The sequence below is a fragment of the Pipistrellus kuhlii genome, unplaced genomic scaffold (assembly GCF_014108245.1).
Source record: "Pipistrellus kuhlii isolate mPipKuh1 unplaced genomic scaffold, mPipKuh1.p scaffold_m20_p_114, whole genome shotgun sequence".
Taxonomy (NCBI): Eukaryota; Metazoa; Chordata; class Mammalia; order Chiroptera; family Vespertilionidae; genus Pipistrellus; species Pipistrellus kuhlii.
In genome coordinates, this window is record NW_023425421.1 from 328,686 (window position 1) to 354,522 (window position 25,837).

At 51.6% G+C, this 25,837-nt stretch overlaps 1 protein-coding gene and 1 long non-coding RNA gene across 2 annotated transcripts; both read right to left on the reverse strand.

The window, feature by feature from the left end:
- Positions 1 to 3,630: 3,630 nt before the first annotated feature.
- On the reverse strand, positions 3,631 to 20,998 carry LOC118716002. The gene is made up of 3 exons (XR_004987029.2): positions 20,987 to 20,998; positions 3,965 to 4,057; positions 3,631 to 3,844 (listed from the first exon to the last, which is right to left on the reverse strand). It is a non-coding gene; the product is annotated as an uncharacterized LOC118716002 (long non-coding RNA).
- On the reverse strand, positions 5,591 to 19,802 carry LOC118716000 (epididymal sperm-binding protein 1). Its single transcript, XM_036432655.1, has 6 exons — positions 19,729 to 19,802; positions 18,733 to 18,736; positions 12,637 to 12,766; positions 11,802 to 11,948; positions 8,663 to 8,821; positions 5,591 to 5,748 (listed from the first exon to the last, which is right to left on the reverse strand). Exons 1-6 carry the CDS (start codon positions 19,800 to 19,802, stop codon positions 5,591 to 5,593), a joined length of 672 nt encoding a protein of 223 aa, XP_036288548.1.
- Positions 20,999 to 25,837: the final 4,839 nt, after the last annotated feature.

Sequence of the window (25,837 nt, forward strand, 5' to 3'; positions counted from 1 at the left end):
CTCCTCACGGCTGGAAAAGGGCCTTGTTCAGACAGAAAGGGGGGGGGGGGGAGGAGGAGCCCTGGGGTGCTGGGCGGGAGCTGGGGCACTGGTGTGTCGTCACGGATTCCACAGCCGCAGCTGAGCATGAATGTGTGTCCTCAGCTCTCAGAGGGGGAGCAGCGCACCCGGTTGGTGAGGGAGCACCTCTCGCACCCAGATCTGGGCTCCTAAATGCCATGCTCCAGCACGGGAAGCCAGCTCCGGGGAGACACGGCCCGTTCCAGGCCGAGAGGACCGTGTGAGATGAGCCTGAAACATCGGAGCAGGTTACGAATGCTCAGGTCCGGCCCAGGTCACGGGGCAAATCGAAAATCAAAATAAACAATTAATTATATTAGATAACACGGGAAACTGGGAGTCCAAAGAGATTTTTTTCATATATATATTTTATTGATTTTTTACAGAGAGGAAGGGAGAGAGAGTTAGAAACATTGATGAGAGTCATCAATGAGCTGCTTCTTGCACACCCCCTACTGGGGATGTGCCTGCAACCAAGGTACATGCCTTTGACCGGAATCGAACCTGGGACTATCTATGGAGGAAAAACCAGATTTAGCATATTTTTTAAAAGTACATTTTTATTTATTTCAGAGAGAGAGAGAGAGAGAGAGAGAGAGAGAGAGAGAGAGAAGCACCAATGATGAGAAAGAATCATCCATCGGCTGCCTGCTGCATGCCCCCCACTGGGGATCAAGTCCGTAGCCCAGGCTGTGCCCTGATCGGGAATCCAACCATGACCTCCTAGTTCATAGGTCAACACTCAACCCCTGAGCCACGCCAGCTGAGCCACACAGATTTTTTTTTAAAAGATCGGTGGAGCCGAAACCGGTTTGGCTCAGTGGATAGAGCGTCAGCCTGCGGACTGAAAGGTCCCGGGTTCGATTCTGGTCAAGGGCATGTGCATTGGTTGCAGGCACATCCCCGGTGGGGGGCGTGCAGGAGGCAGCTGATCGATGATTCTCTCTCATCAATGTTTCTAACTATCTCTCTCCCTTCCTCTCTATAAAAATAAATAACATATATTTAAAGGAAAAAAAAACAAACAAACATTGGTGGAACCCTAGCTGCTTTGGCTCAGTGGATAGAGCAACAGCCTGAGGACTGAAGGGCCCCAGGTTCAATTCTGGTCAAGGGCACATGCCCACATTGTTGGCCCGATCCCCTTGCGGTGTGTGCAGGAGGCAGCCAATCAGTGATTCTTTCTCATCATCGATGTTTTTCTCTTTGCAATCAATAAAAATATATATATTTTTAAAGATCACTGGAAAGTGTGACAATATTTACGTAGCTCAATGCCTCCTCACAAAATACTACTGTCGAAGGAGAGCTGCTTCTTGGAGGGGAAACCAGGCAGACACCATCTTAATCAAAGGATTAAAATGAACATCACCAGTCATGTGTCAAATAGAGATTATGCACTTCAATTCATATGCATAATGAGCTATTGCTCCTGCCAACCTCCCAGAGCCCAGCTCCCATCATCCTCGCCCCTTGAATGTTTCAACGGTTTTTATAAGGAACGTGGTTTCACCGGGGGATGGGGGGACCATGGTCTCTGCTCCCTCCGACTCCAGGCTCACCCCTTCAGTGTCTTATACTCCATCCCTTCAGTGTCAGCACCATCTCTTTCCCCCAGACCTGCCACCTCCGTGCCTGGGCATAAGGCGCCAGCTCCTCGCAGGGGCACACGAGGCCCGCTAAGGTGACCAGACGTCCCGATTTTTAACAATTTGTCCGGAGTCCCGCGTATTTTGAAACAGTTCCGATTTTTTTTTTTTTTTTTTTTTTAATCGAGACTGTCTTAAAACGACGCAGGACAAATGGTTAAACATCGGGACTCTCCCGCCAAAAGCGGGACGTCTGGTCCCCTTACTCTCGGGAGACACTAGTCCATGGCAATGCACACAGGCCTCCTGTCAACAGCCTGGACCAGATCCCGGTCCCGCCTCCTGGGCAGTGGGCCGAGGGAAAGGGCCTTCCATTCCTGGGCCTCAGGGTCCTGTCTGTGAACTGGGATAATGAAAGTCCTGACCTGGTGGGGCAGGTGAGGGTGTTTGGTGAGAGGATACCCCTGCCCAGCCCTGGCAGAAGGACATGGCAGCCGGGGCTGCTCCGGATGTGTGTTCCCAGAGGCCTGTGGGGTGTAGGGAGTGGGACCCCGTTGCTCACCTAAAGGAACCGTGGGCTCCGCACAGAGCAAGACGGACACCGGGACCCCCAGGCACAATGCCTGACACCCCATCACATATTACTGCCGTAAGCATTTTATGGAACGTGATGAACATGGGTGCATACTGGTCCTTTAAGACAGAGCTCTCAGGAACTCTTAGCTGAGACACAAAAGCCATTTTATCGGGGGAGGGAAGGTAATCGCCGCCCCCAGGATGAGAAGCTGCCAGCAGTGGCTGCCCTGGGTTCGCTGGTTAAGGGGCCGCTTCCTCTGACTCCCCTGGCTCGTTCCTCAGGAACCCCCCCCCGCATGGTGTGCACAGGTGAGGTGGGGAGGGGAGGGCTGGCTCCAGGCATCTTGCTGGGGCTGGGCCTATTGGGATGAGCAAGACACACACAGCCACTGCCGGCCCCACGTGTCAGTCCAGGCATACAGGCCGGGTGAGGACGGAGGCCGGGCCTAGCCCCAGGGGTGCGAGGCGGAGCTGGGTCTGGCACGTCACTGTAACTTCCCGTCCCCGAAAGGTGTGGGCCCAGAACCAGTGGAGTCGGGCCGGTGCCAGCACACCCGCTCCGGCCCTGGGCGAGCCCCTCCCCCCCTGTGCTTCCCTGTCCTCTGGGACGGTGGCCCCAGGTTAGGTGGCTGGGAGGTTAAATGAGTTTCTAAGGTTGAAACTGCCACTGCCCAATGCAATAGCCACTAACCACATGGAGCTACTCAGGTGAAATTTAATTAAAAAGAAATAGAGCCCAGCCAGTGTGGCTCAGTGGCTGAGACTGACCCAGGAACCAAGAGATCAGCAGTTCGATTCCTGGTCAGGGCACATGCCCCCATGTCAGGCTCGATCCCCAGTAGGGGGCTTGCAGAAGGCAGCCTATCGATGTTTCTCTCTCATTCGTGATTCTCTCTATCCCTCTCTCTTCCTCTCTCTAAATATCAATAAAAAACATCCTATATAATAAAAGGCTAATATGCAAATTGGCTAAATGACAGGACTGGTTGCTATGTCATCCACTGACCACCAGGGGCAGATGCTCAATGCAGAAGCTGCCCAGGTGGTCACAGGGGGAGCCGGCAGCGCAGTGGCAGGCGGCTATCCCCCAAGGGTGCTCAGGCTGCCAGAGGGTGCAGGCTGGTCTGAGGGACTGCCCCCTGCCCTCCCCACCCAGTGCACAATTTTCAGCACCAGGCCTTTAGCATTTTAATATATAAGTAAAAATAAATATAAGACTATGTCCTCATTGCACCGGCCACATTTCAAGTGCTGGCCAGTGGCCGGCGGCTGTCACAGTGCACACTGCGGGGGAAGAGGTTCCTGTCGCTGCTGGAAGGCGCTGCTTCAGCAGCCGCTGGCACGCGTGCTCCACACGTGAGCTCTCAGAGCACCCCCAGAGCCCGGCAAGACCTGGACACGGAGCGGGGGTTAATAATTATTTATTTTTTTAGAAACGACTAAATCCCCACGTTAAACCACACCCGCACACACACTGACACCACACCACGTCTGCTTCTGACGCCGGCGGTGCCGGCCGCCCGTCCGGAGGGCAGGGCCTAGCAGGAAACCTCCAGGTCCGGGTCGGAGTCTTGGTCTGTGTCCTCCTGGAGACTCTGCCTCCGGTACAGCCAGGCCACCTAGGAGACAGGGCCGGCGGCGGTCAGAGCCAGGGCCGCTCCGCCCCTCACGCCCACCGCAGGTCAGCGCCCCCCTCTCCGATCCGCTCTCGGGCCAGGAGCGCCCCCTCCCGGCCTCACCTGGGAGCTGGTGGTGGCCTCCTCCGGCGTCTTGTCTTCACGGACGCGAACAAACCGCGGGAAGCGGAGGGAGATGCCCTTCTCACTGTCCACCTGGGGAGGGTGGTGATGGGACTTCCTGTGGCCCGGCCTTGTCCTCGCTAACCATTCCCCACCGAAGCCTCCTCCCGCCCCTGCGCCTCTGGCCGTGCCCTGACCCGAACCGCGGGCTGAGCGGTGGCTGTGGTGAGGGCTCAGTAAGACAAGGAGCCCGCGGGGCCGCCCTGGCCCGCGGCAGCGCTTAAGAAATGCCAGCTGTGACCGCGGTGGTTTGGGCGGTTGGCATTATCAGGCCCAGACGCAGAGCAGCGGAGTCGGGTGTGGATTCTGGAACCAGACTGTGGGGTCAGATCCCAGCCCCCCACTCCCGGGGGCCGGGAGCCCCGTGAGGGGCCAGTCCCTCCGCTCCCGGGCTCTGGTCCCCCCCCGAGGGCGGGGTGCTCGGCGCCTGAGGATGAACACGTGCACACAGGTGCCTGCTGCCGGCACAGCGCCCGCTGCCCAGGCTGCTCCCACACCGGGTCCCGGGACCCTGGCTTCAGAGTGAGAAGGTTCAAAGAAATGCGGTCCCAAATACAGGCTCCACCTTTGCACGGAAGCCGCTTCTAACAGAAAAGCGGCTGCTGGAGGGAAAGATCGGGAGAAACCTCACACGGAAACGGGAGACCCGTTTCTCCCGCGGAGAAAGCGAGCTCAGAGCCCGCGCTGGGCACCAGCATCGCCTCCGCGGCCGGGCCCTCCGCGTGGTGAGGACCGAACCGCCAGCGAGAGAAGGACCTGGACGAGCAGGTGGTGTGGGAATTAATTACAGTGAAGACAGAAATGGAACAGGCCGGGTCATAAGCTTTTCCTTAGAAGAACCGTGTTTTCGAAAATTACTTAAGAGCTGAGAGTGAAACAGCAATTTCACTGTTTTCTTTCCACTCCTGGGGCATTTCTCTTTAAAAAAAAAAAATAAAATAAATAAAATAGCAGCAATGCAACAACCACCCCCAACCACAGGAGCCGGTTCGGGAAACCGGGGCCCAGCTGCTGCAAAACTCTCAGGGGTGCACCCAAGTCATGCGCCTGAGAGTCCTGACCGGCATGGAGAGAATGAAGGCAGGAGGGACTCAGGAGGAAAAAAAGGGAGGAGAGAGCTGGTCCTGCAGAGGGAGCTGGCTTAAGCGCTGAGGTGGGGCGGGGCCCAGAGGACCAGGAAGAAACGGGGACCCCGCCTGGCCCTCGGTTAGCCCCGCAGCGTTGGGGGCAGCGGGCTACCCACACAGGAGGGCTGCCCGGGACCGGAAGGCCGTCTTTCCCCAGCAGCTCTGGCTGGAGAAATCGCACGATCCTACTCGCTCACTCATCATCAACGCATACACTCTCAATCTGGTCTCCGGGGGAGGCAGCTCGCCTGGCTGGGAACCTGGGCAGATGGTACACGCTGGGAGGAAAGGATCCCACCTTCCCATCAATGGTGCACCCCTCCCCAGCCCCCCCCCACCCCACCCCGGTGCTCCCTGACCCACGTTCACATCAGCCACGCCCCAGGCTTGGTCCCTGCGCCCCCGCCCCCCCTCCCGCCCCCCATGGTCTTACCCGGCGTCAGCAGTACACCCAGGTGCGGTCCTCGTCGTAGTTGTAGGAGGCGGCGCACCACAGGAGCTTCTCCTCGGAGCCCTTGCGGGTGCAGTTGAAGTAATTCTTGTTCTTGTATTTGAAGGGGAAGTGGCAGGGGGAGCTGGGCACCAGGGAGGTGACCCCTTGGAGAAGAAGGAGACCAGGCGGTGGTTATCCCCGGGCCTTTGTGAAAGCGCAGGCCTGTGGTGTGGGCGTGGCCCCGGCTCCCGGGGGAGGGGCGAAATGCTGGCCTAGACCAGTGGTCGGCAAACTCATTCCTCAGCAGAGCCAAATGTCAACAGGACAACGATTGAAATGTCTTTGGAGAGCCACCTTTTTTAAACTTAAACTTCTTCTAACGCCACTTCTTCAACATAGACTCGCCCGGACCGTGGTGTTTTGTGGAAGAGCCACACCCAAGGGGCCAAAGAGCCGCACGTGGCTCGAGAGCCGCAGTTTGCTGACCACGGGGCTAGACCATTGTCTGCTGCCAAGGCCACGCTCCTAAGGGACACCCGATTCTCTAGCTCAGCGTCAGCACACTTCCTGAAAAGGGCCAGATGGTGCGGCTTTGAGCATCACGCAGTGTTTGCCACCATCTTCATGCCACCACTGTGACGGGAAGGCAGCCACAGACAATCCGTAGGCAATGGGCATGTCTGCGAGCTAGTGAGACTTTACGTACGGACCCTGGTTTTTGTTAATCCTCACCCGAGAACACTTTCCCCATTGGGTTTTAGAGAGAGTGGAAGGGAGGAAAAAGGAGAGAGAGAGAGAGAGAGAGAGAGAGAGAGAGAGAGAGGGAGGGAGAGAGGTGAGACATATCAATTGGTTGCCTCCTGCAGGCACCCCAACCGAATTGTGTATTGAACTTGCAACCCAGGTATGTGCCCTTGGCTGGGAATTGAACCTGTGACCCCCTGGTGCATGGGCTGACGCTTTAATGACTGAGGTGGACCCTTAATTTTGAATTGCATGTCATTTTCACCTGTCACAAAATGGGTTTCTTCTTCTTCCTCTTTTTTAAAGCATACACAAATATGTAAGAACTATCATTGGATCGGGGGCTGTATGAGAAGAGCATTTGTCCAGCCCTGGCCAGGTTAGTCAGCTGGTTAGAGCGTCGCTTGAAACACCAAGGTTGTGGGTTCAATCCCGGTCAGGGCACACACAAGAATCAGCCAATGAATGCACAAAGAAGTGAAACAATAAATCGATGTTTCCCTCTCTTCCCTCTCCCCTCTCTCCTTCTCTCTCTCTAGAAAACCCCCCAAAAATCAGTTTAAAAAAGAAAGAAAGAAGAGTTTGTCTAGATTCGGCCCATAGGTGGGAGTTTGCAGACGGCTGCTGAAGGGACATATAACTTTGTTTGATTTCCTATCTGCTAATGGATTGGAGGCCCCGAAGCTGTAACTGGTAGAAGATTGATGTGTTTTGAATAATTTTGGCTCAGTAGAGATGTCAATAACCCCAAAGGTTTGATAACCACTTTAGATGTGAATGTATTTTATATCTAATTAGAGGCCCCATGCACGAAATTTGTGCATGGGTTGCATCCCCAGGCCTGGCTGATGATTAGGGCCAATCTTCGGGGCACCCGGTGGGGCGACCTGCAGGGAGATGCTGGCACCCACCTTGGCTGGCCTGGGCCCTGGGGGCTGGGAGAAGCTCCTTCATTGAGAATCTGCCTCCTGGTGGTCAGTGCACCTCATAGCAACTGGTCGTTCCACCAGTCATTCTGCCTTTTTGCATATTAGGCTTTTATTATACAGGATTTAGCAATCTTGTTTCTGCTCGGCATTCTTTTCTTCACTGATTATATTATTTCAGTGAAGAAATCTGTACTTTGAACTGGTCTTCTTTTTCTTTTCTTTTTTTCTTTTCTTTTTTTTAATATTTTTATTGATTTTTCACAGAGAGGAAGAGAGAGGGATAGAGAGTTAGAAACATCGATGAGAGAGAATCATCGATCAGCTGCCTCTTGCACACCCCCTACTGGGCAACCAAGGTACATGCCCTTGACCGGAATCGAACTTTCAGTCCGCAGGCTGACGATCTATCCACTGAGCCAAACCGGTTTCGGTTGAACTGGTTTTCTTACTGTTCTAGTTTTCTTATTAATAGACTAGAGGTTTGGTGCACCAGTGGGGTCCCTCTGCCTGAATTGTGAGATTGGGTTGTAATTGGCTCTCTGACATTTCCTGAGAGATCCCGGATTGTGAGAGGGTGCAGGCCAGGCTGAGGGACCCCACCAGAGCATGATTAGGGCTGGGGAGGGGTATGGGAGGTTGGCCAACTGGGGAGGGACCGTGGGAGGGCTCCAGGGCCTGCCTGGCTTATCTTGCTCAGTCCTGATCTGATGGACCCCAGCAACAAGCTAACCTACCGGTTGGAATGTCTTCCCCCTGGTGGACAGTGCATGTCATAGTGAGTGGTTGAGTGACCTTAGCAAATCATTAGCATATTGTTTTTTGATTGGTTGAATGGCCAACCGGTCAACTAGACACTTAGCATATTAGGTTTTATTTTATAGGATTAAAAAATAACACCCTTAAATATCCTCGGTGAGGAATAAGAAAAACAGAACAACTCTAACCATTGAGAAACCAGTGTTTCTCAATGGTTAGAGTTTGCCCCATGCACCGAAGGGTCTCAGGTTCAATTCCAGGTCAAGGGTATGTTGCAGTGCAATATTTGGCCCTGGTGGGAGCACACGTGGGAGACAACCTATTGATGTGTCTCTCACATCAATGTTTCTCTCTCCCCACTCTCTCCCTCCCTTCCACTCACTCTAAAAGAAAAAAAAAATCAATGGAAAAAATATTCTTGGGTGAGGATTAACAAAACAAAACAAAACAAGGCAAAAAAACCCAAACAAACACCCTTAAAATTCATATTTATGCTACTTGTTCATCAAACCAGTGAGAAGAGGACTCTGCCTCATTCTATCCCCAGAGCCCCTCACAGTGACTGGCCCACAGTGGGGCTGGAGGGGCGTCTGTTGAGTAAATAAAGGAAGGGTCTGCCCGCCCACCCAGTTCCCACCCCCTGGATTACTGGTGTCTGCACAGAAGCTCCACAGCCCGTCCTTGTCCATGTTCTCTGTGGTTGGACACCAGAGCTTGTTGTCGTCGTTCTCGACGCACTCGGAGATCACGTTATTTCTGTAGACGGAGGGGAAGATGCAGGACTTGCTGAGGGCGTTTCCCCCGAACTCTGGAAAACGACCGGACAGAGGTTACGGGTCAAGAAGACGGGACCCATTCATCGCACACCAGCGACGGGCCTCGCTTTGTCTCACGAAAGGCGATTTAATATTGAGCACGCCCAAGCAACTTCCGGTGATGTTATTATTTCCGCTTTACAGAGAAGTAAAGCATTATTTCCACATGGTTTACTGTCTACGTTCATAAGGCTTTCTTGTTCCACGGGCTTCATCAATAGGACTCTACTGGTCTAAGACATTCTTGCCCGGGAAGATCAAAGTTGCAAATATTGTAACCTTCAAGAATTTCCCGAAAAAAACATTTAAATAAACACCAGACTTTTCAACTTTTCTTTTTCTTTTCTTTTCTTTCTTTCTTTTTATTTTTTTATTTTTTTTTATAAAAGCTAGTGTGCCTATTGGATAACTGTCTTTAATTTTCTTAAAATATATTGTATTGATTTTTTAGAGAGAGGAAGGGAGAGGGAGAGAGAGTTAGAAACATCAATGAGAGAGAAACATCTATCAGCTGCCTCCTGCACACCCTCTATTAATACTGGGGATGTGCCCACAACCCAAGGTACATGCCCTTGACCAGAATCAAACCTGGGACCCTTCAGTACGCAGATCGACGCTCTATCCACTGAGTGGTTTTGGCAGACCTTTCAACTTTTCAATAAATTATATCAAGAAGACTATTGACTCATCAACTGTAATTGAAAAATAAAATTTAAAAAATTTAAAAGACTATTTACTCTTTAAGATACTTTGAGTTCTTCTCAGAAACATCACTTTGCCATGACTGCCAGTTCTAAGCTATATTATTACGCATCTCCAATCCTCGTCACATCCCCACGTTGAAAGACCCCCCCCAAAACCTAATTAATATCCTGGCTCTTCTCTCCTCCCTCCAAGGTGCTATTAAGACCCTGCCAAGGTGGTGCTCGCCCTTGCTTTGTATGCAATACACTCAGCATTGCCTAATGAAAGGCTGCTTTGGTGGGTTCTGTGGGAAGCCAGAATCACACCAAGGGGCCTGGCCTGGGTTTAGAGGCAGAGGGAAAGCGAGAGGGGGAGAAGGAGAGGGAGATGAAGAGGGAGAAGAAGAAGGGCAGGGAGAAGGAGAGGGAAAGGGAGAGAGAGAGGGAGAGAGAGAGAGAGAGAGAGAGAGAGAGAGAGAGAGAGAGGAAGAGGGGCAGGGAGAGTGAGAAGGAAGAGTGAGAGTGAGAGTGAGAGAGGGAGAAGGAGAGGGAGAGTGAGAGGGAGAGGGAGAGGGACAGGGAGAAGAAGAGGGAGAGGGACAGGGACAGGGACAGGGAGAGTGAGAAAGAAGAGGGAGAGTGAGAGAGGGAGAGGGAGAGGAAGAGGGAGAGGAATAGGGAGAAGGAGAGGGAGAGGGAAAGGGAGAAGGAAGAGAGGGACAGGGAGAGGGAGAGGGAGAGGGAGAGGGACAGGGAGAAGGAAGAGAGGGACAGGAAGAGGAATTCAGTGATTAAGAGAACAATTTCTGAAGCTTAGACTTCCTGGATCAAATCACAGTTCTTTCATTTAACAAATGAACATCTTTGAGCGTCAGTTTCACCATTTGAAAAATGGGGCTACTGGTCATATGTTTTTCAACCTCATAGGGGTTGTTCGGGCATATAAATGAGTTCTTGCATGTGACGTTCCTAGAACAATGCCAGGCACACAGCAAATGCTCACTAAAAGTTTGCTATCTTATGACCATTATATTTGTATTATCTGATGTGCCCAAGATCACACAGCTGGTAAGTGGTCATAGCAGGGGTCTCACTCAGGTCTGACTTCAAAGCCCATTTTCTGACCACTGGCTCCGATGATAGGCAAGGTGGAGAACTCCTATTTCTTAGGCCTGTGGTATGTTTGAAACACAGTGACCTATCGTTTATGAAAATGATCTCTAATCTTTAAAAAAAAACCAAACACCTTGAAGTCAGCCTTTGTGTCCTCATTTTTCAGGTGGCAAACAGACCCAGAGATTTAATAACTTTCTCGATGTAGTAGAGGAAGCCAGAGCTAAAGACTACCTTTTCTTCCAGGACCTATTTTTGGGCATCTGTTTGGTGATTGAAGCAAATTCTAATTGCTGTAACCCATTACCACATCCATTCTCTTGACATTGTTCTGTAAATGCTGGCTCTGACTAATCGGTAGTTGTAGATAATCAGCATGCATTGTAGAAGAGTTTTAGGAAACTAACTTTAAAAGATACAAACTCAGCCAAAATTGGTTTGGATCAGTAGATAGAGTGTCAGCCTGCAGATTGAAGGGTCCCAGGTTCGTTTCTGGTCAAGGGTATGTACCTTGGTTGCGGGTGTGTCCCCTGTGGGGTGTGTGCGGGGGACAGCTGATCTATGATTCTCTCTCAATGTTGTTTCTAACTCTCTATCCCTCTCCCTTCCTCTCTGCCCTCTCCCTTCCTATCTGTGAAAAATCAATAATATATATATATATATATATATATATATATATATATATTTTTTTTTAAATAAAAGATACAGACTCAAACCTTCACTCATCCCAGCTCTGGGAAATGTGTTGACCTTCAACTGTAAGACCAGGATGACATAAAACGAGGATGACCAAAACCAGAAGGATGCACACCAGACCCTCACTTGACCAGTTTCAAGGACCAAAGGAGGATTGACTGTGCTGGTCTGAACTTAGTCCCCTCAACAGAGAACTCTCAATCCTCGGTCTCTTTGTTCTGCTTTCCCTCTCTCTCCTTGTCCAAACCTCTGTCTGCACTGGGAGGTTGAGGTGGTCTTTGGGACGAGCGTCCTCCATCTTCTCAGGTTGCCGGCTCTTCAATAAACCACTCTCCCTCTCAGCGGCGCCCGTCCGGTGAGCCCTGGTGCCTGTCACCGTGCCTCTCTGAGAGAGCCCTGCTACCTGCCACCATCCGTCACGAGGACCACTGACCTCCACTTTCCCCTCCACCACGCTCCCCACCCTTGGTCTGTGCCTCACCGTGGATCTGGCAGTATTTCCACTGCTTCATCTCATCGAAGCTGGAGGTGACCGAGCACCACAGCTTCCCAAAGAAGCTGCCTTCCGTGGTGCAGCTGTTGTAGGACTTTCCCCGATAGATGAAGGGGAAGATGCATCGTGGGTAATCTGTATGGAACGCATGCGAGAGGCAACCAATCGATGCGAGAAAGACACATCCATGTTTCTCTCTCTCCCCCCACCTCCATCCCTTCCCTCCATGCTCTAGAAACCAAGAGAAGAAAATATTCTTGGGTGAGGCTTAACAAAAAGAACGTAAACAAAAACCCCTTCCCCTCCTCCCCCCTTATTAATTTAAAAAAATTAAGTAAGAGATAAAGAATACAATGGTCGCTGAGACCAGTTTGGCTCAGTGGATAGAGCGTCGACCTGAGGACTGAAGGGTCCCAGGTTCAATTCCGGTCAAGGGCATGTGCCTTGGTTGCGGGCACATCCCCAGTAGGGGGTGTGGAAGAGGCAGCTGATAGATGTTTCTCTCTCATCGATGTTTCTAACTCTCTATCCCTCTCTCTTCCTTTCTGTAAAAATAAATAAATAAATAAAAATAAAAATCAATAAAATATATATTTTTATAAATACAATGGTCGACTGGTTGCAGTCCTTTTACTCAGAGAGCACTATCTTGGTGAACATTGTGACCCATCATTACCATTATGTTTAGTTTCAGGGCATTTTCCACGCTCACGTGTACATTAGAACCTGTCTGCAAAAAATATACGTACACTCACACTGTCTCTTTTGTGGTCCATGATTTACAGAAACCCGCGGATGGCACCGCACAGCTCCACTCACTCACCTTCCACCAAGCACAGCTTCCAGTGCCTGTCGTACACCGCTCTGGTGGCACACCAGGGGGCGATGCTGTGTCTTCTGGTGCAAGAGAAGTGGAGAGAGCCCTTGTAGATGAAGGGGAAGACACAGGCCGCCTTGCCAACTGAAGCACAGAAGACAAAACAGGAGGCGATGTCTTGATTCTTGCAAGAGTTAAACCATGTGCAAATGTAAACCACTGGTTCTTTTTTTAAATATTTATATTTTCTATTGCCCAACTGGAGCGGCTCAGTGGTTGAACATTGACCTAAGAACCAGCAGATCACAGCTCAATTCCCGATCAAGGGTATATACCTGGGCAGCTGGTTCACTCCTTGCACCCCTTATGGGGAACATGTGGAAGGCAACCAGTCAGTCTCTCTCTGTCTCTCTCTCTCTCTCTCTCTCTCTCTCTCTCTCTCCCTCTCTTCCTCCTTCTCTTCCCTCCCTCCCTTCCACTATCTCTGAAAGCAATGAAAAAAATATCATTAGGTGAGGATTAACAAAAGCAAACAAACAGCCCTAACTGGTTTGGCTCAGTGGATAGAGCATTGGCCTGCAGAATGAAAGGTCCCAGGTTCGATTCAGGTCGGTAGTTGCGGACACATTCCCAATGCGGGGTGTGCAGGAGGCAGCTGACTGATGTTTCTCTCTCATCGATGTTTTTAACTCTCTATCTCTCTCTCTTCTTCTCTGTAAAAAAAATCAATAAAATATATTAAAACAAACAAACAAACAAAATGATGGCTCATACAATCTGGGCAGAAATGGTGTTCATTTTCTGGCAAAAAACAAACAAACAAACAAAACCCGCAAAAACAACGTCCCAAGCAAACCTGGGTGCCCGAGCTTCCTGTCCGCCAGCTGACAGGAGAGGGGCGATGACGACCCTCCCCAGCGGACACCAGACCATGTCTGCAGCCATTTTCGGAGGTTACCTCTGGGAGCGGGGACTGGGAGCTGTGCTTCTGAAGCTACTGGGCAGAGACCAGGGATGTTGCTAAAGATATCCCCAGGCACAGGGCAGCCCCCCAGAGCGAAGAGCCATCAGCCCAAGTGCCAGGAGGGCCAAGGCTGGAAACTCTGATAAAGAGGCCCCGATGCAGAATGCTGAAGCATCTCCCTCCCCTTTCCGTCCCCGGCCCTCACCCGGGATGGTGAGGCCACACAGCAGAAGGACCCGGTGTCTCTGAATCACACCGAAATGGCACCAAACACCCACACGGAAGTGCCAGATGAGTCCGACTTGGACCCCGATTTGGCTCTGCCGCTGACGTATGGGAGCTGTTTGTTATAACAGCTGGTCTGTTACTCGTACAGGCGGACAAGACCCAAGCCCCCTGTCTGCAACCTAACAGTGCCCTCTCGCTCTGGACCAGACCCTCACCCTGTGTAACCTGGCCGTGACCACGGCAGGGAGAAGGCGGCTCTGGGACAGAACGGAAAAGGTAGAACTCCGTCGCTGCGCCTCACCAGTGGGGGGCGCCTTTAGGCTCCTTAGCAAATGCTGCCTTTTCTACCACGGGGCCTCAGAACGGTGTGGTCCTGGTTTTTGCCGAGTGTAAAGAGTTCAGCTTTAGAAAGCGCTCGGCAGGGTGCCTGGAGCAGGGCTGCTGCTCAGCAAATGTCAGCTCCCATCATCGTCGTCATTGTCACGGCCGTCAATGCCTTTCCTCAGTGATGGGCATCCCTGGGCTAATGGGATGCCGGCGGTGAGGGGCAGGCAGGCAGATGCTCCCTGTGCACAGCGTTAAGGCTGTCCTTGTGAGCTGTTAGTAAGAATCAACACAGCCCTCGCCGGCATGGCTCAGTGGATAGAGCGTCGGTCTGCAGACTGACGTGTCCCAGGTTCGATTCCTGTCAAGGGCATGTACCTTGGTTGCGGGCACATCCCCGGTAGGGAGCGTGCAGGAGGCAGCTGATCGATGTTTCTCTCTCATCAATGTTTCTGACTGTCTCCCTCTCCCTTCCTCTCTGTAAAAAAATCAATAAGATATATTTTTTTTAAAAAAGAATCAACACATAACACACCCTATTAGCCACCTGCCAAGTAGTCCAGCAGATGGTCTAATCGTCTTAGCTGGGTTAAATCCTCCATCAGCCAGGCCCCGCTGACCTCCCTGTCCTCACGCCCAGATGGACATGGCCTTGACCTCACTCCGCACTCTTTCTTGCCTTTGGGGGTTTTGCTCACGGCCCCCGTCCTGCCCCGAGTGGCCTTCTTCTCTTCCCAGTTTTACCCCCTGCTTCTCCCCCAGGAAGACTTGGCCCCGTCTGCATTAATACTCTTCTCACTCTCAGAGTCCTCTGAGCCGGTCTCTGAACATGTACTCACCAATTTTTAAAAGAATATAACGATTTGCTTTTGTGTTTATCGCTCCTATTCACTGTGAGCTCTCTGAATATAAGGCCTGACTTTAATATATATATATATATATATATATATATATATATATATATATATATATATATATATATAATTGATTTTTTTACAGAGAAGAAGGGAGAGGGAGAGAGAGTCAAAAACATCAATGAGAGAGAAACATTGACCAGCTGCCTCCTGCACATCCCGCAACCAAGATATGTGCCCTTGACCGGAATCGAACCTGGGACCCTTGAGTCTGCAGGCCGATGCTCTACCAGGGGTCCTCAAACTTTTTAAAGTGGGGGCCAGATCACGGTCCCTCAGAGAGCTGGAGGGCAGGACTATATGAACTACTAATTCCTACTGTAACACCTCGGCTGCACTCACTGCCCAAAAAACCTGGCGGGCCGGATCAGACTCCTCTGCGGGCCGCATGTGGCCTGCGGGCCGTAGTTTGAAGACGCCTGCGAGTCTATCCCCTGAGCCAAACCGGTTTTGGCAAGGCTTGACTTTTTAAAAAAAAGATGTTTTTATTCATTTCAGACAGGAAGTGAGAGGCAGGGAGAGAGAGAGGAGAGAGAGAGAGAGAGAGAGAAACATCAATGATGAGGGAGAATCATTGATTGGCTGCCTACTCACACCTCCTACTGGAGATGGAGCCTGAAACCCCGGGGCATGTGCCCTTGACCAGAATCAAACCCGGACCCTTCAGTCCGCAGGCTGCTGCTCTATCCACTGAGCCACACTGTCAAGGGTAAGGCCTGTCTTTTATTTGTTGCTGTGTCTGGCCCGTAGTATTGTGACTGGCACTTAGAAATCACTCGACAAATATGTACGGAATAAATGAGTTTCTCAGTATGTACGGAGGGGGACGTGGGGGCACTGAGTTTCAGCACTGGAATGTGAGTGTGGGCTCAGGAAGGCTGACCAGAAGGAGACCCGTAAGTGGAAAAGCTGGCATTTAATCAGGCACATTGTCCCCTGTGTGAATGAATTGGGTTTGAATAATGATTTGCTTTTGTATTAATTGAACCCAGACCTTCTCTCTAGGGGCACGTTCGTATGTCCTCCTCCTTCTGGTAGAGACTGCAGTGTGTTCGCCAAAACCAGCTTCATTTTCCTCCCAGATGCTCTGCTGAACTACACTTCCCAGACTTCCTTGCAGCTAAGCATTATGGGAGTGAGTTCTGGCTGGTGGAAATGGGAAGGAGTGATGGATGTTACTTCCTGGCCTGGCCAAGAATAGGCTCTCATCCAAAGTCCTCTAGACTCTCTTGGTCTTTGTCTGTCGGCCAGAAGCAGAGCATCCACAGGGCATCCTGAAGTTCGGGGGGAGGTGGAACCCCAAGGGGAGAGAAGCTGGATCCCTGCCAACGAGAGGCACCCTCATTGGATTTTACAGGAGCAAGGAATGAAATGTTTTGGGGGAAGCTTCTGATACTTGGGAGTTTGTTACAACCGCTGTTCTCAGTAACCTGATAAACACATTCTTTAAAAATCCAAACCCAGGGCTGCATGGGCACAAGTGCTTGGCTCGTGGCCCAGGTTAGGAATCTCTGGGACGTAGAATGTGGTCATTGAAAAAGAACGTCACGCACCCGGCTGGCACGGCTCAGTGGTGAGCTTCGAGCTGTGACCTAGGAGGTCACGGTTTGACTCCTGGTCAGAGCACATGTCAGCTTGATCCCCAGTAGGGGACATGCACGAGGCAGCCCATCAATGATTCGCTCTCATCATTGATGTTTCTCTCGCTCTCTCTTCCTCTCTGAAATAAAATTAAAAAAAAATTTTTTTTCTTAAAAAAAAAGGACTTAATGGAATTAAAGTGCATGAGTATGAGTTGCTGTTTTTTTTTATTGTTTTTTATTTTTAACTAAGGAACAAGGACGTGCCAGGTAGAAAAGGATTCTCACTGTAGAGAATGTTTCCTCATCACTCGCACGGTTACATAGATAACCAAGGTCTCACTCTGCTGACCATACAATCTTTGGGTGGTTAACTAATTAGTTAAATTTGGGGCCGTGATGGCGGTTAATTTAGATTCCCAGATCCATTAGAAATGCAGCTGCCCTGGCTGGGTGGCTCAGTTGGTTGGAACTTCAATCCGTGCACCCAAAGGTTGCAGGTTTGATTCCCCATCAGGACACATACCCAGGCTGCAGGTTTGGTCCCCAGGTCAGGCACATACAGGAAGTAACTGATCAATGTTTCTCTCCCCCTCCCGTCCTCTCTCTTTAAAAATCAATGAAAAGGTGAGGAAATGGCATTATACTAAGCGGAATAAGCCAGTCGGAGAGAGATACATATCTCATGATCTCACTCATATGTGGGATATAATGAGCAACATGATTTCATGAACAAGAGTAAATCGAGTCATAGCCAGTTTGGCTCAGTGGATAGAGTGTAGGCCTGTGGACTGAAAAGATCCTGGGTTCGATTCCGGTCAAGGGCATGTACCTTGGTTGCGGGAACATCCCCAATCGGGGGTGTGCAGGATGTAGCTGGTGGATGTTTCTCTCTCCTCGATGTTTCTAGCTCTCTCTCCCTCTCCCTTCCTCTCTGTAAAAAAATCAATAAAATATATTTTAAAAAAAAGAATGGATCGATCTAGAGACAAATGGTAGGGGAGGGGGGGTTAGAGAGCAACCAAAGGACTTGTATGCCTGCATATTAGCATAACCAATGGGCAAAGACGTGGGGGCTTGCCTGGGGTAGGAATGGCTGGAGGGGGGTCAATTGGGGGAAAAGGATACATATGTAAAACTTCAGACAATAATAATAATAATAATAATAATAATAATAATAATAAAGACCATAGCCCCCCACATACTAGAATGGATACTATGTGGAAAAAAGGCAGAGAATAACAAGTGTTGGTAAGGATGTGGAGAAATGGAAACACCAGTGCACCGTTGGTGAGAATGTAAAATGGTACAGCTGCTGTGGAACACAGGGTGACAGTTTCTCAAAGAAAGTGAAAAATATATAATTATTCTATGACCCAGCAGTTCCATGTCTGGGGACAGGCCCCCAAAACGGAAAGCAGGATCTCAAAGAGAGGCTTGTCCACCCAGGCTCACGGCGGTATTGTTTGCAAAAGCCAAAAGGTAGCTGAAACCGGTTTGGCTCAGTGGATCGAGCCTCGGCCTGGGGACGGAAGGGTCCCGGGTTCGATTCCGGTCAAGGGCATGTACATTAGTTGCGGGCACATCCCTGGTGTGAAGTGTGCAGGAGGCAGCTGGTCGATGATTCTCTCTCATCCATGTTTCTAACTCTCTATCCCTCTTCCTTCCTCTCTATAAAAAAATCAATAAAAATAGATTAAAAAAAAAAACAACCCAAAAGGCAGAAGCCACCCGAGAGTCCATCGGTGGGTGCATGGAGAAACAGGATGTGGTACATACGCAGACGGTGGAATGTTATCCAGCTTTAAAAGGAAAGCAAATGCTGACACGTGCTACAACATGGACGGACACAGAGGACATTATGCTGAGTGAAGTGAGCCGGTCCCAAAAGGACCAATGCGCACGATTCCCTTTCTATGAGGCCCCCAGAGCCGTGGACCTCGTAGAGACAGGAAGTCAGATGGTGGTGGTCAGAGTCTGGGGGGCGGGGCGTGGAATAGAAGGTGTTGAATGAGGACAAAGTGCAGAGTCCTGGATATTGGTTGCCCAACAGTGTGAATGTACTGAACACTACGCAGCTGTGCACGTCAACGTGACTGAGAGGGGGAGCTGTATGTTCTGTGTATTCTACTACAAGTAAAAAGATAATGTCAAGGGAATGTTAAAGTTAAGTAATTAATTTGAAAATAACGTAAAGGGAGTCTGAGGGTCCAGTCAACTGAAAATATGGAGCCACCTCCTTCTAAAATAATTAACTTATTTTAGAGAGGGAGGAGGGGAAGGAGAGAGACAGAGAGAGAGAGAGAGAGAGAGAGAGAGAGAATGGAGCCACCTCCTTCTAAAATAATTAACTTATTTTAGAGAGTGAGGAGGGGAAGGAGAGAGAGAGAGACAGAGAGAGAGAGAATATCAATGTGAGAGAGATACATCCATTGGTTGCCTTCTCTATAGATCCCAACTGGGGATCGAACCCACAACATAGGCATGCACCTGACTGGGAGTCAAACCCACGACCTTCTGGTGCATGAGACGATGCTCCAACTGACTGAGCCACACCAGCCAGGGCTAGAGCTCCCCCCCCCCCCACCCGCCCTTTAAATGAGCATAGTATTTGCATTCCCCCTGCCATATACTGAGCATCTTGAAAGATGCTTGGGTCCATTCTATTTAGTTTTCCCTTCCTTCCTTCTTTTTTCCTTCCTTCCTTTTTTCCTTCCTTCCTTCCTTCCTTCCTCCCTCCTTCTCTCTCTCTCTCTCTCTCTCTCTCTCTCTCTCTCTCTCTCTCTCTCTCTCTTTCCCTCTCTCTCTCTCTCTCTCTCTCTCTCTCTCTCTCTCTCTCTCTCTCTCTCTCTCTCGCCCCCCCCCCTCTCTCTCTCATTTTCAGAATGGCCCCATGAGGTAAATGCCTCTGCTCCTCCTCAGCAAGTTGAGAAGTGACTTCAGAGAGGTTGCATTGCTTGATCAAGGTCACACGGAGCAAACGGGTCCAAGCCCCAGTCTGCCAGGTTCCTACCAAGCCTTCTTGGACTCAGGAATCATTGCTTTTGGCCCCAATCCCCGCCCCCAGCCCCACCACTTTCCAGGACACTCACCTCCACTTGTCTGGCAGGAGTAGAGGAGGCAGGTCATCCAGCCCAGCAGGCACGTGGACCAGCGGGTCATCTCGGCCAGCCTCTTCTCCCTGCATCGAAGGAAGAAACATCGGTGCCCCCGTGGGTCCCTCCCCTCTCCCACCAACACCCACGTTCAATGCCATGCCTGCCATCCCCTCTGCCGTGACGATTCGCTGGGATCACAGAGCAGAGCAGGTGACACCCATTGAGTTCCACGCACAGGACTCTACGTGTGTTAAACTCCTGGCCATGGCCCGAGGACCTAGATGCTGTTATGACCCCCATTGCATAGAGGGGAAACCGAGGCACAGGGAGCGTAAGCAGCCTTTGCTGAAGATCACTCACACGTTGTAAGTGGTGGGGCTGGGAACGGGACCTGACAGCCTAACTCTGGTCACTGATAGATGCCGCCTCTAGGCTTGGCATGGGACCTACTATGTGCTGAGCATGGGACCTGCTGTGTGCTGAGCTCCCCATGGATGCCAGCCCAGTGGTGTCGTTGTCTAGCGTAGACATTTCCAGCCATGAACTGATCACTAAAATTCGGTGGCAGAGTTGCCTGTTCAACTGCCGCCTGGACATGCCCTTCTAAGTCCGTGGTCAGCAAACTTTGGCTCTTGAGCCACATGAGTCTCTTTGGCCCCTTGAGTGCAGCTCTTCCAGGAAATACCACTTGAGGGTGCGCACGTACAGTGCGATTGACACTTCGTGGCCCATGCGCAGGAGTCAGTTTTCGGTTCTCAGAAAAGAAATTTCAATCGTTGAGCCAAAATGTTGATGTTTGGCTCTGTTGATAATGAGTTTGAGGGCCACGGCTCTAGATCAAGCACCTCAAAGGCTTACACTAACCCTTTCACTGTTTCCTGTGCAAGCTGAACTGGCTGAGCCCCAGGGCCTTTGCACCTGCATGTCTCTCGGCCCCTCAATGCGCCCCCCACCCCCACCCAGACCACCTGTGCCGTCTGCTCGGCTCACTTCCTTGTGCCGTAAAGGATTCTGTGCAAACGCGAGGAGCTGGTACGGACCGACGTTCTGGAATGTTCATGAGCCCGCTGGGGTCACGCTGTGGGCATGAACGGAAAATACTCTGGGGGCAGCTCAGGACGGCGAGTGAACCGTAAAGGGAGCCTGGAGAGCCGGCCGCCCACGCCTGGAACATTCCCCCGAGGCTGAGGCTGTTCCAGCGCCCGGAGGACCCTCTGTCCCCGGCCGGGGGGGCGTCGGGGCTGGGACCCGGCCACGGGCACGGTGCTGCCCGGGGCTCCGAGCGAGGGGGCTGCGGCCCTGGAGCCCAACCACCGTCAGGCCTGGGAGCGTCTCCCGGTCATCCATGCAGGGAGCCTAAAGCCACCTCAGGGTCTTATTCGAAGCGCAATCGGTGCCGAGAAGCCCTTTGCAGACGGCAGAGGGCGTGCGAGGGGGGTGGTAAGGGCTGCGGATGGGCAGGAGAGAGGCGGGGTGCCCCGTGCTCCCCACCTTGGCCTCCGAGTTTCACGCTCCCCTGGCCGCCTCGCCTCAGCTTCAAAGCTGCACCTCAGGGAGTTCACCGACCTCGGCCCCTGGGCCTCGTCAGCTCTCTGACCTCCGTGTTCCATGTGCTCATCTGTCACGTGGAAAGAACAATCCAGCTGTGGAAGCCACTGTGCGAGGGCAGCGCTCCTGGGCGTGAGGTCACTGGAGGGAGTGTGTCTCCCTGAGTGCCCCCCTGGCCAGCGTGGCTCAGGGGTTGAGTGTTGACCCAGGAACCAGGAGGTCACCGTTCAATCTCCATCAGGGCTCATGCCCGGTTGCAGGCTGAATCCCCAGTGGGGGCGTGCAGGAAGGAGGCAGCCAATTCTCTCTCATCATGGATGTTTCTATCTTTTCCCATTCTCCCTTCCTCTCTGAAATCAATAAAAACATTAAAAAAATAAAAGTATAGACGCTGAAAGGAAGAAGGTGATTCATTAAAGAGAGAGAGAGAAAGAGAGAGAGAGAGAGAGAGAGAGAGAGAGAGAGAGAAAATGAGAGAGAGAGAGAGAGAGAGAGAGAGAAAGAGAGAGAGAGAGAGCGAGAGGAGCGAGCGAGATAGAGATAGAGAGATAAACGTGAGAGAGAGAGAGAGGTAGAGATAGAGAGCCCTCGCTGGTTTTGGCTCAGTGGCTAGAGTGTCAGCCTGCAGACTGAAAGGTGTCCTGGGTTTTGATTCCAGTCAAGGGCATGTGCCTGGGTTGCAGGCTCCATCCCCAGCTCCAGGCAGGAGGCAACCAATTGATGTGTCTGTCACATCAGTGTTTCTCTCTCTCTGTCCCTCCTCCCTTCCACTCTCTCCAAAATTCAGTGGAAGCATTTCCTCGGGTGAGGATGAACAACAACAGAATAATAAAAAGGAAAGAAAAAGGAAGACCAAACACTGAGTCCGGCTCCTCAGCAGCAAATGGCTCCACGTTTGAAACCGAACCTCAGAGTAAGAGCCCCGCACACACACACGTGCACACACACGTGCACACACTTGCATGTATGTACCTGGGCTGCCTTTGCAGGGAGCTGGACAGGCCCGGGGGAAGGCCTCGATGTCTCAGCTTTCTCCTTCACGGAACAGCAAGCCTGGGCCTGACCTCAGAGCCGAGACTGTCAGCCGCTGGGCCACAAGAATTTCAAAACACGCAGTGCGGCTACTCAGTCAGGGGCACAGGCCTCCTTCCCCTTAGACTGCCGGCGGGCGTGGCTCAGTGGTTGAGCATCAGTCTATGAACCAGGAGGTCACGGTTCGATTTGATTCCCGGTCAGGGCACAGGCCCATGTCGCAGGTTCGATCCCCAGTAGGGGGCGTGCAGGAGGCAGCCATCCATGATTGTCTCTGATCATTGATGCTTCTATCTCCCACTCCCTCCCCCTTCCCCTCTGAAATCAAGAATAAAAATATATTTTAGCCCTGACCGGTTTGGCTCAGTGAATGGAGTGTCAGCCTGAGGACTGAAGGGTCCCAGGTTCGATTCTGGTCAAGGGCATGTACCTTGGCTGCGAGCACATCCCCAGTAGGAGGCATGCAAGAGGCAGCTGATTGATGATTCTCTCTCATCGAGTTTCTAACTCTCTCTCCCTCTCTCTTCCTCTCTGTAAAATATCAATAAAATATAATAATTAATAAAAGGAACATCTCCATCATTTTTTGTGTCGCTGGCATGTGGAGACGGTCAGATTTGGATCTCATGATCCACCAGCACATGTTCCGGACGGCTTTCCAGAAAGGAGGGGGCTGCCAGAAGCCGCCCCGCAGTCCGACTGGCGCCCGTGACCTTCTCCCGGTGGACAGGCTGCCCCGGGCCCCTGCCCTGCTGTGGGGGCGCAGGTCCGGCTCCTCGTCCCCCCCCCCCCCCCGGTGTCTAACGGGGCTGTACCTCTGAGAGCTCCTTCCTGGCCCAGTCGGGGTTCTGCTCCCACGGGCTCCGGCTCAGCTGGGGGCCGCCCTCCCGCCCGGCCCCGGCCTATGTGCAGGACGAGCCGTGGCCCGGGGGCACGTTTTGAGTGACTGGTCACGGGGGGGGGGGGGCCTCTTGGACGGGGTGTCCAGGGGGGTGGGGAACGGGGCGCCGGCCTGCACGCATGCATAGTCATCAGGCCCATCAGCTCAGTCATGTGTGCATGGACGGCCTGTGTGGGGGCTGGCGCCGGGGGCAAGAAGAGCCATGAGTGGAGGAGACAGCCACGAGGAGAAAGAGGATGGGGGTCAGAGTGACGGGAGACAAGGACACACAGCGCCTGCCCTCGCCTGGTGCGGGGACTCCGTTCCACAGTCTGAAAAGCTTCTGACAGCCCACAGCCCTGTCTGGGCACCAGAGGGCGGGCGTGCAGACTCACCCAGGGGCGCCCGGGTCCCAAGCAGGACTCCTCAGTTTGCAGAAGGGAGAAACTGAGGCACGGACGTGTTGAGGGACTTGCCAAAAGCCGTACAGCCAATGGGTGGGGGTGGTGGTGCTCGAAGCAGTGTAGTTGGTGGCCTCATTTTATTTTATTTTATTATTATTTAAAAATATATTTTATTGATGTTTTACAGAGAGGAAGGGAGAGGGATAGAGAGCTAGAAACATCAATGAGAGAGAAGCATCCATCAGCTGCCTCCTGCACACCCCAGGACTGACTCCAGGACCCCATCTGCAGATGCTCTGCCCCACCCACGTGGCTCAGTGGTTGAGCGTCGACCTATGAACCAGGAGGCCAGGACGCATGCCCCCGTGGCGTGCAGGAGGCAGCACATCGATGATGTTTCTGTCTCTCTCTCCCCTCTTCTCTCTCTCTCTAACAGCAATAAGAAGATAAGTGCTAGGGTGTGGAAGAAAAGGAACTCTCACATGTTTTTCTTGGGGAATCCACTAGGGGTCAGGCTTGAGCAGATCACGCTTCAAAACTCTACCTCTGGGGACATAAGAAGGGAGGCGTGGCTTACTGGTTATAGCACTTAGGAATCAGAGCACCTGGGATTTGAATCCCCACCCACCATCACTCAGCTTTTTTAAAAAAAACAAACATATTTTATTGATTTTTTACAGAGAGGAAGGGAGAGATATAGAGAGCTAGAAACGTCCATGAGAGAGAAACATCGACCAGCAGCCTCTTGCACACCCCCTACTGGGGATGTGCCCGCAACCCAGGTACATGCCCTTGACCGGAATCGAACCTGGGAACCTTCAGTCCGCAGACCGACGCTCTACCACTGAGCCAAACCGGTTTCAGCATCACTCAGCTTTTGAAAGCAACAAAATACCAGTGAAGGTTGAATGCTTGGTATTCATCTGTGCTGTGCATCTATGAAGCATAGATATTAAACGACCTTCCCCATAAAACAGAGTGGGCAAGTTATTTAATGTTCCCAACTAATACGTAGGAAATCTAAGATTTTAAAGTTAGTCTATTGGATATCGATGCTCATGTGTTCCCCACTAGTTTCAGAGCTGGCATTGCTAGCTGACACTGAATCCAACCCAGTGCTATAGTTTCTTTTTCTTTTTCTTTTTACAAAAATATATTTTATTGATTGTTTACAGAAAGGAAGTGAGAGGGATAGAGAGCTAGAAACATCGATGAGAGAGAATCATCGACCAGCTGCCTCTTGCACACCCTCTACTGGGGATGTGCCCGCAACCAAGATACATGCCCTTGACCGGAATCGAACCTGGGACCTTTCAGTCTGCAGGCCGACGCTCTATCCACTGAGACAAACCGGTTTTGGCTATAGTTTATTTTTCTATCAGCATTTATCTTCTCCACCCAGTACCTTCTTCCTCTTCCACCCCCACCTCTCCTCTGTCTTTTCATTTTTGCAGGAGATAAAACTGAGCCCCAGCTGAAACCGGTTTGACTCAGTGGATAGAGCGTTGGTCTTTGGATTGAGGGGTCCCGGGTTTGATTCTGGTCAAGGGCATGTTCCTTGGTTGTGGGCACATTCCCGGTAGGGGGTGTGCAAGAGGCAGCTGATCGATGATTCTCTCTCATCCATGTTTCTAACTCTCTATCTCTCCCTCTTCCTCTCTGTAAAAAATCAATAAAATATATTAAAACAAACAAACAAACACAAAAAAACTGGGCCCCACAGAGTCCCCTCTCCACTCGTCACTGGCCCTTTCTCTCTAGTTCCCTGTGATGAGGACTATTCTTAGGGAAGTGCTGTGTTCCATGCCCACCGTGGTTTATGACTTTGCTGACTTTTCTTTCATCCTCACCCAGCCCCCCCTCCCAACACCACTGGTCAGACACTATCTTCAGCTCTGAGAACCGTTTCATCACACTTGGTTGAGCGCCTGGGGACGGAATGGCTGTTCAGTTGAGCAGAGAAGGAATAATGGGTTCTTGCCAACCTCCACGGCGGCCCTGTCTGTGGGCAGGGAGCTCTGGGTCCCGCTCGGAGTGTCCTGGCCATGCCTCCAGGGGGTGGGCTGGGGGAATCTCTAGAACGTGTCTCACCAGCCTGGCATGCTCTCAGCACTGCCTCCGTGAACCATGAGTGTTTGGGAACACGGGTTCCCATCGTCTCGGGGAGAAGTTACACCTAGAACTAAGAACGTTCTGTAAAGTTCACCCAAGAGAAAGACAAGGAGAGAAAGAGAG

Coding starts and splice junctions, on each gene's coding strand:
- LOC118716000 (XM_036432655.1), bottom strand. CDS start 19,802: ATGACCCGCTGGTCCACGTGCCTGCTGGGCTGGATGACCTGCCTCCTC. Junction 11,949..12,636: donor GAAGCTGTGCTTGGTGGAAG/GTGAGTGAGTGG, acceptor CGTTCCATACAG/ATTACCCACGATGCATCTTC. Junction 8,822..11,801: donor GAAATACTGCCAGATCCACG/GTGAGGCACAGA, acceptor GTCGTTTTCCAG/AGTTCGGGGGAAACGCCCTC.